We start from the raw sequence: 14,440 nt of genomic DNA, 5'->3' as shown, positions 1-14,440 counted from the left end.
GCCTCAACCTACGTGATTTTTTCGAGAGTGAATCTCTCACACTGCCGTTTAGTGTGTGCAGTTTCAAACTTCCAGGCAGATTAAATCGGTGATCGGTATTACAGTATCCTCCGTGAAGAAATCATTGGTACTACGCACTCATTCAGTGATATGACACGCAGAATGCATTGGCAGCGTACCATTTCCGTAGCTATACATTACAAGACTTTCCTAAATACCTCTCGCCCAAATAAAGAAATTTCCAAAATTGTTGAGGCTTTTCTGAGCACTTGTTGAAATATTGTCCGTCGATGATTGCCTGAATTTGACAGCTGTATCTGAGGCGATCTCAGAAGCTAAACACAGTTGTTGTTGTTATTACAGGAATTTATTCGCCCATATCGCGCGAAAATAAACAGTGATTCGTGGATTCAGTGAAATTCAATTGCCATACTCAGAGAATGTTCATACAAGAAAAACTCTTGCAGTAGATGAAATGTATTCTTACGGTAAAATGTATTTTTCTATACGAACAATCTGAAGATGGCGCTATAACTTCGCTGCAAAATTTTATTGCGATCGCGGTGAATAAATTTCTGTAACAAAAACAACCTTTTTCTTGCCTGTCGGCTTCTGCCTCGCTTAGCCTTCATAGGCGTTTGGTTTGACCATTTTTTTTGGCGTTTCGTCAAATGAGTGTCTGCTATTACGAAAGTTGCACCCTCCACTGCTTGTGGCGGACTGGAGCCGAGCTCACGACCGCAGGTTATAAATACACTACTGGACATTAAAATTCATACACCAAGAAGGAATGTAAATGATAACCGGGTATTCATTGGACAAATATATTATACTAGAACTGACACGTGATTACATTTCCAAGCAATTTGGGTGCACAGATCCTGAGAAATCAGTACCCAGAACAACGTCCTCTGGCCGTAATAACGACCTTTATACGCGTGGGTCTTGATTCAAACAGAGCTTGGATGGCGTGAACAGGTACAGCTGCCCATGCAGCTTCAACACGATACCACAGTTCATCAAGAATAGTGACTGGCGTATTGTGACGTGAAACTTGCTCGGCCACCATTGACCAGACGTTTTGACTTGGTGAGAGATCTGGAGAATGTGCTGGCCAGGGCATCAGTCCAAGATTATCATTATCCAGAAGGACCCGTACAGGACATGCAACATGCGGTCGTGCATTATCTTGCTCAAATGTAGGGTTTCGCAGGGGTCGAATGAAGGGTAGAGCCATTGGTCGTAACACATCTGAAATGTAACGTCCACTGTTCAAAGTGCCGTTAATGCGAACAAGAGGTGACGGTGACGTGTAACCAATGGCACCCCATACCATCACGCCGGGAGATAGCCAGTATGGCGACGACGAATACACACTTCTAATGTGCGTTCACCGCGATGACGCCAAACACGGATGCGACCATCAATATGCTATAAACAGAACCTGGATTAATCCGAATAAATGACGTTTTCCCATTCGTGCACCCAGGTTCGTCGTTGAGTATACCATCACAGGCTCTCCTGTCTGTGATGCGGCGTCAAGGGTAACCGCAGCCATGGTCTCCGAGCTGATAGTCCATGCTGCTGCAAACGTCGTCCAACTGTTCGTGCAGATGGTTGTGGTCTTGCAAATGTCTCCATCTGTTGACTCAGGGATCCTGACGTGGCTGCACGATCCGTTACAGCCATGTGGGTAAGATGCCTGTCATCTCGACTGCTAGTGATACGAGGCCGTTGGGATCCAGCACAACGTTCCGTATTACCCTCCTGAAGCCACCGATTCGATAGTCTGCTAACAGTCATTGGATCTGGACCAACGCGAACAGCAATGTCGCGATACGATAAACCGCAATCGCGATAGGCTACAAACTCTGCAACGTGGTGGTACGCATTTTTCCTCCTTACACGAGGCATCGCAACAACGTTTCACCTGTCAACGCCGGTCAACTGCTGTTTGTGTATGAGAAATCGGTTGGAAACTTTCCTCGTGTCAGCACGTTGCAGGTGTCGCCACCGGCGCCAACCTTTTGTGAGTGCTCTGAAAAGCTAATCCCTTGCATATCATAGCATCGTCTTCCTGTCGCTTAAATTTCGCGTCTGTAGCACGTCATCTTCGTGGTGTAGCAATTTTAATGTCCAGTAGTGTACCTGTCACGACAACGTCTGAGGGCTTTACTCTGAACATACGCTCGCTGCAACATGGCAATGCAGGATCCGTTCACCTTGAGGCTTTCTTCGCTATTGTTGAGACTATTGCCTTGTTTGTGATTATCTGTGGCGCCAGCCTCGAGTTGAAGGGCCGATATTCCTCTAATTCTTTTGTAGGAAACCTGAAAGGCTTGTTCCATGGCAAATCATTACCCGAGGAGCGCCGCTGTTTCCAAGCTCCTTCTGTGAAACATATGTTTGGATAATCCTGGTAGCAGGCAGTATTTTGCAAATGGATTGATTAACTCTAAGGGTCGGGGTAGGGAGAGAGGAGGGGGAGGTGGTAGATCCAACGAAATTACATGCGTTCGGCTACTTAGTCTCAAATGTCTTACTGAAACTACGTTGTTTGCAGAAGTAATCACAAAATTGTCCGATTTCATGCGGTAAGCAGCCAACGCCAGAACCAGTAGGCTTGTTGCAGAGTAACGTGTCACAATAATGGACACAAAAAACTTCTTGTGTCCATTACTGCGGTGGCTGCTTACCACATAGAATTGGCAACTTTGTGATTAACGTTTGTGAACAAGACAGTTTCAATAAAGCATTTGTGAATATAAGATCACGGGCTCCATAAACAACGTCTAATTCCATGTTTTTGTGTCCGACTGGCTGATATGTCTAGGTCTTAAATACTTTCATGTGGCATACTCGAGTTCGCGAAAGCACAGACTCGATCGGCAACCCTCGTCTCATGCAGAAAGTACAGTCCTCTGGTGCGAAGATGATGTACTTCATAAGTTGGCAGAAGACAGTCCTTTCGTTATCAACTGTGCTATATCTTGCAGCAGAGAAATTTTGCGGGAATAAAAAAGCGCGTTTCCGTAAACGGAGACCGATTTCGGGTTGAGCCATTACAGTTAAATTCACTGGCCGAAAAAAATCACAACACCAAATATTTAATAATGTAGAGTAATGAAGTTTCAGGGCTACGTCTGTCTAGGTAGCATATTTAAGTAATTAACATTCCAACATTACAGATTAATATAAGCGCGAGATAAGAAATTGCAAATTTGAAGTGCTGGTACATTATTAACCAGTGTAATCGCCATAATGGTGAATGCAGGCATGCAAACGTGTATGCAATGTGTTGTACAGCTGCAGGATGTCAGTTTGTGGGACTGAGTTCCATGCCTGTTGCACTTGGTCGGTCAACACAGAGTCTGTTACAGCTATTTCTGGATGACGCTGGAGTTGTCGTGCGATGATGTCCCATATGTGTTCGACTGGAGGAAGATCTGGAGTTCGAGCAGGCCAAGACAACATGGCGACCCTCTGTGGAGCATGCTGAGTTACAACAGCGATATGTGAAGGAAACATACCCTGGAATACTGTTCGTATGTGTCAGAACGACAGGCAAATCACCAGACTGAAGTACAATTTTGCAGTCAGGTTGCGTGGGATAACCACTATAGGACTCCCGCTGTCATACGAAATCAAACCCCAAACGATAACTCCAGGTTCATATCCATTTTGTCTAGCGTGCAGGCAGGTTGATTTCAGGCCCTCAACTAGCCCCCTTTTAATCAATACATGACCATCACTGGCGCTAACGCAGAACCAGCTTTCATCAGAAAACACAACCGACATCCACTGTTCCCTCAATGGGTTCTTGCTGGACACCACTAAAGTCGCAAATGAGTTTGGGAGTCGGTGAAATGCCCGCTACAGGGCATCTAACTCGGAGCTGTGCTTGAAAGAACCATTTTGTAACAGTTCTTTGTTTCACTAGAGTGTCAACTGTCACTCAGATACCTACTGCACATGCAGTACGATGATGCGCAAGAGCCATATGCCGAACACGATGGTCTTCCCTCCCGGTAGCGCCACATAACCGACCGGAAACCGGTCTTCTTGCGCTGTCAGCAGTCAGGTACAGGGGCTGCAATCACGGTGTCTTTCTCCAGTATCACAGAAGGAAGATCCAGATTCACGCAGTCCTATTACAAGACATCGTTGAAAGACACTAAGATGTTGATAGTGGCGTATTTGTCGCCTTACAGGCATTCTGGACCAACATCAACTCACAATGTATAACATCGCTTCTTGAAAAAGTAATGTAAATCACTTTATCGGTAGGTGACTACAATGGAGCCGCTCTACGTTCTCAGAGATTTGTAAGTACTATTATCTCTGTATTGTAGTATATAAGGAAAGATTTCATTATCTTCTCTTGTCTTCTTCTTCTTTGTCATCTGTGCCTCGATGGTTCTGATATCGCATTTAGATTACGGTCTTTAAAGAATTATTTCTATTATATGTAGTGTATTTCTGCTAAATATATATGTCAGTATTTAATGCAGTAGGTGTTTTTGTTAGTAGCAAGAAAGTACCTTCCCTGTCTTCTGTATTTAATTATATACGTTACAAGTAAATGTTGCGCTGGTCATTTGTAATTGCATTGTTGAAGCGACGCCATTGTTGTTAAAATTGATAAAAATTTCTTCATAGCTACTTAATTCTGAAAGTACTGAAAGGAGTTAATCCCAGTAAATGTAAAACTGCGTCTCATAATAATTTCCATTTCATTTTAGGCCAGAGGTACAGTTTTATTGAAACGAGTTATTTTAATTGTGTACGCTGCCCATTGCACGTAGGCAGCTGTACTGGAGCATCAAGCCTCAGAGTGAAAAATAATTGTTTGTATTTACATTAAATTTGCTTATCGCGTAACACTAAAGAAAGATAATTTTTTTTTATCCATCGTAAACGGATGTCTTCACGTTGGAATATGCATGATATTTCTGGGCATAGCGCCCTGAGAAAACTTAGCCTTGGGTTTTAATGAAAGTAAAAGAGATTTTCTTGAATCAAACATTTTCATTTCAAATTAACGGAAAATTTTCTTCTTTCTTTTCAAAAAAGTAAGTTACGCGATACAAGTCAAGTCTCAAAGATAACTGACACTCACGACCATTGCAGCACGAATTTAAAGCAAATCTGATTTGCGTCCTCACAGTAAAGCTACTAACGCGAAATTTGGATAGACATCATGTTTCAAACGTAGAAACACGTCTACCATCTTTCGTTTATATAGCACAACTCCTTTTTGATGTTACGTTTTTTTCCGTCAGTGTACATGAATGTTTCTATGACCACACATTCATTAGGCAGAGACCTTAAATTAGGCTGTAGAGAATCTTAGCTAGTGAGGCAGTAGCCTTTAGTAAACGAGACCGACATCACAACGTTTTCATTGAATTTAAGCTGTGCGCAAGACACTTGCAATTATTATATGAAATTGAAATGTTTTATTTATACACTACCGTTCTAAGCCACTGAAGAAAAATTTAAGTCCTTTGATGTTCAGCAATTCAACTTTACTTGCGCGTTTCGAGTTGTACTCTGAAACTGATTACTTCTACGTGACGCCCTATCCTGTGTTTGAAGCCCCTTACCTCTACTGAAGTTCTGAAGATGAGTTTAGAAGCTTAAATAAAGTTTTGCTCACCGGAGTGGCCAAGCGGTTCTAGGCGCTACAGTCTGGAACAGCGCGACCGCCACGGTTGCCGGTTAGAATCTTGCCTCGGGCATGGATGTGTGTGGCGTCATTAGGTTAGTTAGGTTTAAGTAGGTCTAAGTTCTAGGGGACTAATCACCACAGCAGCTAAGTCCCATAGTGCTCAGAGCCTTTAAACAAAGTTTTCATTCTAGTCAATTAATTATATTTGTTCCGTGAAAATTTAAGTTCAGTGTTTTTGTGTGACTCTTTCCTTATACACGTAAAACAGTCCTCTCGTTTTGTTGTCGGAGATATTAGTGGCGGCAGTTGCTGGGAGCCGGTCGAACGCGGTGCATGAACTCCTAGCAGTCTACATATTCCAATCCTGGCGCTGAATCGTTCTGATAGTAACTGGCGTGCTACACTACATCAGTTATTACCACTTGAGTAGTGAGAAGTTTAAACCCGTCTTGCTGGCAAAAGCGAGGTTGCTGTCCCTTATTTAGACTGATTCCACGTTGAACAATGTAGGGAAGTTACCCAGGTGTTTCAATAAACGTTACTGATTGAATCACTGGCAATTAAGCCCCGTAATTTGTCCCGTCTACCGAATATCATTAGTAGGGCGCGTATTCTGGCTGTGGCCGCGAGACTGTTTAGAGACGTAACGTTCTATATATCTATATATCTACATATATACATATATACTCTGCTAGCCACCAAGCGGTGTTTGGCGGAGGGCACAATTATCCCCATCTCTATTCCACTCGCGGATCGCACGACGGATAAACGACAGTCAGAACGCCTCACTACGAGCTCTAATTTCCCTTATCTTTGAATGGTGATCATCGAGCGATTTGAAAGCTGGTGGTAATAATATATGCTCTACATCCTCTGCGAAGATCGGATTTCGGAATTTAGTGAGCAGCCCCTTCCGTTTAGCGCGCCGTCTATCTGCAAATGTGTCCCACTTCAAACTTAATATGAGATTTATAACGCTTTCGCGATAGCTGGTAGAGCCACGAATCTTGTTGCTCTTCTTAGGAGCTTCTCAATCTCTTGAATCCGACCCAACTGGTAAGGGTCCCATACAGACGAGCAGTACTCTAATACTGGACGAACTAACGCATTGTAAGCCATTTCCTTTGTTGAAGGACTGCACCACTGCAGAATTCTGCCTTGCCCGTTACTTGTGTAATCTGGTTATTCCATTTGAGATCAGTCACACCCAGATATTTAACGGATGCTACCGCTTCGAAAGACGGGGCCTTTATTTTGTACTTGTACATCAATGGCGATTTTCGTCTTGTTATACGCAGTAGGCTACACTTACTAATATTGGGAGATAACGGCCAGTCATTACACGACGTATTTCTTTTCTGCAAATCCTCATTGATTCGTTCGCAAATTTCGTGTGATACTACTTTCCTGTAGACTGCATCATCATTGGCAAACAGTTTAATGCCGCTGTCAATAATATCAACCAGACCGTTTATGTAAATAGTAAAAAGCAGTGAATCTATTACGGTGCTCTGTGGCACACCTGAAGTTACGCTCGTTTCTGTTGAAGTCACCCCATTCAGAACGACATACTGCTGTCTGTCTGTTAGAAAACTTTCTATCCAACCGCATATGTCATCAGATAGGCCGTAAGCGTGCACTTTTTGGAGAAAGCGGCAGTGCGGAACTGAGTCGAACGCCTTTACGAGAAATATGGCAACAACCTGGGAGCCAGTATCTAGAGCCTGTTGTATGTCATGCTCAAAGAGGGCCAGCTGTGTCCCGCATGACCGCTTATTCCTAAAACCGTGCTGGTTTCTGGAGATGAGCTTCTCAGAGTCTAGAAAGGTCATAATGTCTGAACACAAAATACGGTCCAAGATTGTACAGCAAATCGATGTCAGAGAAATTATAATGAGGAACGAGAATGTTTAGTCAGGCTGACGAAAGGGAAAAGAAGTAGAATTTTACATCTACTGAGAGATGGTTTATTTCTATGAAAAAATATACAGGTACCATGACTTGATGCCATGTCGAGTACGTTGTTCATATACCCAAACGCAAGAGGACATTTCAGCCCTGCACAGCAGCTTTAGCGTGAAGGTGGGCGGCGGCCGCGAGGGCTCCGGGGGCGGCGTAAGCCACGGGGGCGGCGACGGCGGGGGGGGGCAGCACAGCGGCGCCGTCGATGATGGCGTCGCGGGCCCTCGTCTGGGCGACGGCGGTCAGGTGGGCGGCTTTGTTCACAGCCACGTCAGGGGTGTCCAGCAGGTAGCCGTAAGAGCGGACGGCGATGGGGGCAGGGCCGTAGGTGGCGTACCCAGGGTGGACGGGGGCGGCGACCACTGCGGGGGCGGCGTAGGCGGCCGGCGCTACTACTGCAGCGGGGGTAGCACCCAGGTAGCCGGGGGTGGCCACTGCTACTGCCAGGACGGCGCTCAGGACGATCTGGCAACAAAAATAGTTAATATCTATCAATGGTTTTTTGTTTTGAACAATTATTATTCACTTACTGTTGTGTTTGAGTGTGTGTGTGTGTGTGTGTGTGTGTGTGTGTGTGTGTGTGTGTGTGTGTGCGTGTGTGTGTGTGTGTGTGTGTGAGAGAGAGAGAGAGAGAGTGAGAGAGAGATTGAGCGTGTCCGTGTATGTGTGTTCCTGTTTATCTATTTGTTTGTGGTACTAGATGTAAAATGGTTCAAATGGCTCTGAGCACTATGAGAACATCTCAGGTCATCAACCCCTAGAACTCAGAACTACTTAATCCTAACGAACCTAAGTTCATCACAGACATCCATGTCCGAGGCAAGATTCGAACCTGAGACCGCAGCGGTCGCGCGGTTCCAGACTGAAGAACCCAGAACCGCTCGGCCACACCAGCCTGCAACTATCAGTAACTACTTATGAATTCTTCTCGGGTTATTAGCCGAGTGGTGGCGTTGGCGTCGTCTTGTCGCAACCATTTAATGAATTTCGTACCCATCATCTTCAGGTTAATGACGGGTGAATGATGGGTGCGAAAATTTCATTGAAACGTTGAGACAAGACGACGCCACCACTCGGCTGATAAACCGACAAGAATTCTTTAGTGTAATATGCCGATAAAGATTGCAATCGCATATAATCTGCAACTGATCTATTGCTGCAATTAATTATTTAATCAAAGATTGCATTTTTATGACTCCCAGTCTTCTTCTATACTTATAGCAGTTTAATAGCCAGGTGGAAGTACATCTGTCCTGGATAACTGCTGTCGACATCTTAGATATAATCAGGTCATTTTTACAGTCTGTTTTTGTATCTAAAAATGTAATTTTCGTACGCCTGTCAGAACTTACAGCTATTTCTGAGGTGCAATTCATTTCTGATGCCTTACTGGGTGCTTCTCCTTTTACAGATAAAAACGTCAGGAAACGTCTGTTGAGAATATCTAAATACGTCCTCGGAATGCTGTGTTGATCAGAGCAGTTGAACAATCGAGAATAGTCAAATCAATACTTTTCATTTTATCTGTTACATCTTTGGGAGATACTTTTTAGGTTTCTCACTTTTCATCTGAACCTACCCATCACTCTAAGGTCTTCTCCGCCATATAATTTACGTGTCATTTTCTAGCCAGGCTTCAACAGTAACTTGAAACTGCTATATTGATCTGAATAATATATTGCGACGTTAATTCAAAATCCCATTACCTCATATTTCGTGACTGGAGAGAAAACTTATGAGGTTAGTCATAGCAGTAGAACACCCAAATGCTTAATAGGTTAGGTGATAGCCAGTTGGAGTGGCCGAGCGGTTCTACGCGCTACAGTCCGGAACCGCCTGACCGCTACGGTCGCAGCTTCGAACGTGCTTCGGGAATGGATGTGTGTGATGTCCTTAAGGTTAGTTAGGTTTAAGTAGTTCTAAGTTCTAGGGGACTGATGACCTCAGACGTTAAGTCACGTAGTGGTCAGAGCCATTTTTTGTTAGCTGATAGGGAGCACGAAAGCAACTGCTACGCGAGTGAGGTGTATAACATAGTAAAATTGGTTTTTCGTTTTACGAATGTTTCTGGTATTTTGTGTGAGAAACAATTAACTAGTAGCTAATACTCCTAATATTAATTATCACGAAATATTTTTCTCTTGAAGTTTAAGCTACGCTAAATATTATATTTACAATTTTATTGCACGTATCACCCAATACCGTAAGACTTCTGTGTTGTATGCTAAATTATTTGGTTGCTACTGTTCCAGATAACTTTGTAACAGTGAACTAAAATCCCCAGTGCAAGCAGACGTCACCTGCTTGTCAGTACTTACCAGGGTGTTCATTGTGGTTTGCTGCCGCTGCTGTTGCTGCTGCTGAAATGTGTCTCTGACAAGGCAGCTGCCGCCTTTTATACGGCACCAACTGACTGAGTAATTGTCAATTATCCGAGCAGACTCCACTGCTATGAGATCCTGAAGTGACAGCTTCATTAAGAAGTATCTCGTAGTTGTTAGTGGTGTATATGTGTTGTTGTTCTGCTTAGTAACGCAAACGTAAAATCGCTTTATACACTTTATCTTTACTGAGGTAGTTTCGTTATTTCTCATTATCAGCATGTACTGTTTATGCGTCACTTCGTGACGCATAACACTGGACAGACATCTTACGTTGCCTGTTGTGTGCCAGTCAAAAGCATAGACCAAATTAATTACGGCTCTTGAAACGGCTGTGGTATTAGGTAAGGAACCTTTGCAACATTTACATCATGTGCAACCAGAATAATGCAAATCACATTCACTTATAAGGGAAGTCGTTCGTAAAATTAATGTAAAGCTGTGCATCATTTAAAAGAATTGTATAGACGGAAATAAATTACCAGATGACAATCTTCTATCAAATTACATTGCTGACAGTTCTTTCCATGGTTCCTACAGGGCAAGGTAAAATAATATTACAGATACTTCAAGATATTCTAAAAATTTTAACCATTTTTTCCTGCTGAGAAGACGTAGATCCTTTTAGTGAGTACTACAGTTACTTATCGGCTCTCAAATACATAGTGGCAGTCAACGTTCAACGTTGAAAAATTCAATAGACAACCTAAAGTACTGATACAACTAATGGCATTAACCATCCCCACAAGGAATGCCTTTGAACTGAGGTTCACTTTATTGTTAATATTTTTCGCCGTGAGATATTTATCGTATACATTTATCGTTTAGACGGACACGTCAGTAATAGGACACACTTATGGCGCTCTCAGCTCTCTCTTATATATATATTCCCCGCCAGTTGCTAATTACTTTTTTTCTCATATAGTGCAGTTATGGCTCCCAGTGTAACCTATAAGAATACCCTGTGTTTTGCGTTTGAGAAATCGTCTAGGAGTGTGCCACCGAGTACTCCAGAAATCCGTGACTGGATAGTATATATTATTAGCATCACGTCCGATCAGGTCCACACAGCATATTATGACATGGCAGAATACCGTTTCTTTGTGAAGTTTGTATGAGGTCCATGACTGAGGAATTTATTGCTAACACACTCGAGCACATGTAATTTCGATGGATTGCTAGCGCGCTTATGTAAGCCATAAGAGAATCTCAGACCAGAGAGCAGTGTTGACTGCAGTAGGAACTGTGTAGCAGTAATAGTAAGTAGTTGCTAGCAGTCGTGTGTATGGAGTTGGCTGGGCCGGCCGTGGGGAGCGATGGGAGAGCCTGAGCGTTGTAGTATAAGCTAAAAGCAGCCCCCGCATATGTAGTACAGTTATATCAAGTCCCATGTAAATGTGTCTAAAAAATCTCTTAATATTAATCTTCCTTATGAAAAATGGTTCAAATGGCTCTGAGCACTATGGGACTAAACATCTGAGGGCATCAGTCCCCTAGAACTTAGAACTACTTAAACCTAACTAACCTAAGGACATCACACACATCCATGCAGGATTCGAACCTGCGACCGTAGCAGTCAAGCGGTTCCGGACTGAGCACCTTAACCGGGAGACCACCGCGGCCGGCCTTCCTTGTGAAAAGTAACTTTCGTCGATCATTCGTCTCAATTTAAAGAATTTACTAATTTCTGCAATCCATAGTCATCCCGATTATTGTAAAGAAAAATAAGTAGTTTCTTTTTATACATGACAAATCGATCGGCCAGCATTGCACTGGGCTGTGCCAGAAAAAATTCTTATAGTATATATATACGTTATCCGGCGACTACGTTGAGGTAAGATTTTTCAGTTTATTTAGGATTACTTTTCAGGGCCATGACGCAGCACTGCTGATGTCCAAAATTTCTCAGTTTAAATTCAGTCAATTATTGAAAGGTTATAAGTGAGCCAAAACTTTTTTGAGAGGTTGGTCATTTTATTATTGTGAAGTTATGGAATAATAAACTGTTGCTAGGTTACACAGAATTTTTTTTTTTGTTCTGAGGTTACAAGTTTTTAGACCAGATACAACTGGAGAAAATTTTTGTGAGTACTGGTGGGAAAGCAGAGTTCCTACATCGTGATCAGTCGGTGAGTACAGTTTTAATAACTAACACTGACATTGACCATAAACAAGTGCGAGTGTTCAGTTTTCCACCTGAGGTTGGAATTGTCTTTTTAGAGATGTCCCCGAAAATTAAGGTTACATCCGACGGATTAGAAACGAAAAATGATCGAGCCGTCACAAACTCGCATGGTACACCCCAGGTGTTACATGCTTCACCCACTGTCCCTGCTGTCGAGACATCTTCGCGGGTACCAGGCGCGGTTGGGCGACCCCCACCCCAAGGGGAGTGGCGGGTTCAGCGGCGTTCGCGCCACACGAGGCGGAGGGTAAATGTGGAGGCTGGCCGTGTGGCATCGCCCGCTCTGCCTGTGAGTGGACATGTGGCTGCTCCTTCAACAAGGTCCGAGCAGGCACACGGGGGGAGGGGTTTATTAGTTATTGGGCGGCGATATAGAGCACTGGGTGCACCCGACTGCAAATTGTTGCTCATGTCGGCACATATGACTCCTACCGTCTGGGTTCAGAGGTCATCCTCAGTTCGTAGGCGGAATTGGTGAAGGTGGAAAGCCTCGCTCGTGGGGTGGAATCTGAGCTAACTATTTGTAGTATCGTTCCCAGAACCGATCGCGGCCCTCTAGTTTGGAGCCGACTAGAAGGCTTAAACCAGAGCTCAGACGATTCTGCGGAGATCTCGGGTGCAAATTTCTCGACCTCCGCTATCGGGTGGAGAAATGTAGGGTCCCCCTGAATAGGTCAGGCGTGCACTACACGCCGGAAGCGGCTACATGGGTAGCGGAGTACGTGTGGAGTGCAAATGTGGGTTTTTTTAGGTTAGAGAATTCCCTACCTAGGCCCGACAAGACGCCTCCTGAGACGCGGCTAGGTAGGAGTAAGCAAAATGCAACAGGGAATAACAATATTAATGTGCTAATAGTAAACTGCAGGAGCGTCTACAGAAAGGTCCCAGAACTGCTCTCATTAATAAACGGCCACAATGCCCATATACTTGTAGTACTAGAGACAGAAAGTTGGCTGAAACCAGACGTTAACAGTAATGAAATCCTAAACTCAGATTGGAATGTATACCGCAGAGACATGCCGGCCAGTGAAGGGGGAGGCGTGTTTATAGCGATAAGAAGTGCAATAGTATGGAAGGAAATTGACGGAGATCCGAAATATGAAATAATTTGGGTGAAGGTCAAGGTTAACGCAGGCTCAGACATGGTAATTGGATGTCTCCAAAGGCCCCCTGGCTCAGCAGCTTTTGTGGTTGAGGACCTGAAGGATAATTTGGAAAATATTTCGAGTAGATTTCCCCACTATGTTATAGTTCTGGGTGGAGACTTTAATATGCCGGATATAGACTGAGAGACTCAAACGTTCATAACGGGTGGCAGGGACAAAGAATCCAGTGAAATTTTTTAAAGTGCTTTATCTGAAAACTACCTTGAGCAGTTAAACAGAGAACCAACTCGTAGCGATAATATATTAGACCTTCTGGCGACAAACTGACCCGAACTATTTGAAACAGTTAACGCAGAACAGGGAATCAGCGATCATGAAGCACTTACTGCATCGATGATTTCAGCCGTAAATAGAAATATTATAAAAGGTAGGAAGATTTTTCTGTTTAGCAAAAGTGACAAAAAGCAGATTACAGAGTACCAGACGGCTCAACACAAAAGTTTTTCCCAAGTACAGATAGTGTTGAGGATCAGTGGACAAAGTTCAAAACCATCGTACAATATGCGTTAGAAGAGTATGTGCGAAGCAAGATCGTAAGAGATGGAAAAGAGCCACTGTAGTACAACAACAGAGTTAGAAAACTGCAGCGGAAGCAAAGGGAACGTCACAGTAAACATAAACATAGCCAAAGTCTTGCAGACAAACAAAAATTACGCGAAGCGAAATGTAGTGTGAGGAGGGCTATGCGAGAGGCGTTCAATGAATTCGAAAGTAAAGTTCTATGTACTTACTTGGCAGAAAATCCTAAGAAATTTTGGTATTATGTCAAAGCGGTAGGTGGATCAAAACAAAATCTCCAGACACTCTGTGACCAAAATGGTACTGAAACAGAGGATGACAGACTAAAGGCCGAAACACTAAATGTCTTTTTCCAAAGCTGTTTCACGGAGGAAGACTGCACTGTAGTTCCTTCTCTAGATTGACGCACAGATGACAAAATGGTAGATATCGAAACAGACGACAGAGGGATAGAGAAACAATTAAAATCGTTCAAAAGAGGAAAGGCCGCTGGAGCTGATGGGATACCAGTTCGATTTTACACAGAGTGCGCGAAGGAACTTGCCCCCTTTCTTGA

The 14,440-nt window shown here is 43.6% G+C and overlaps 1 protein-coding gene across 1 annotated transcript in view; it reads right to left on the bottom strand.

The window, feature by feature from the left end:
- The window catches only part of LOC126355695 (cuticle protein 18.7-like), a 33,806-nt gene extending 23,696 nt beyond the window's left edge, over positions 1-10,110 (bottom strand). The window contains exons 1-2 of the mRNA XM_050006063.1: positions 9,952-10,110; positions 7,856-8,098 (exon numbers count right to left, since the gene is read on the bottom strand). Of these exons, the coding sequence (XP_049862020.1) occupies positions 7,856-8,098; positions 9,952-10,110 (402 nt within the window). The remainder of the gene's footprint in view (positions 1-7,855; positions 8,099-9,951) is intronic.
- Positions 10,111-14,440: the final 4,330 nt, after the last annotated feature.

The sequence above is a fragment of the Schistocerca gregaria genome, chromosome 3 (assembly GCF_023897955.1).
Source record: "Schistocerca gregaria isolate iqSchGreg1 chromosome 3, iqSchGreg1.2, whole genome shotgun sequence".
NCBI classification, from domain to species: domain Eukaryota; kingdom Metazoa; phylum Arthropoda; class Insecta; order Orthoptera; family Acrididae; genus Schistocerca; species Schistocerca gregaria.
Note: the sequence above shows the minus strand (reverse complement) of the source record. Positions and strands in the feature narration are given on the sequence as shown.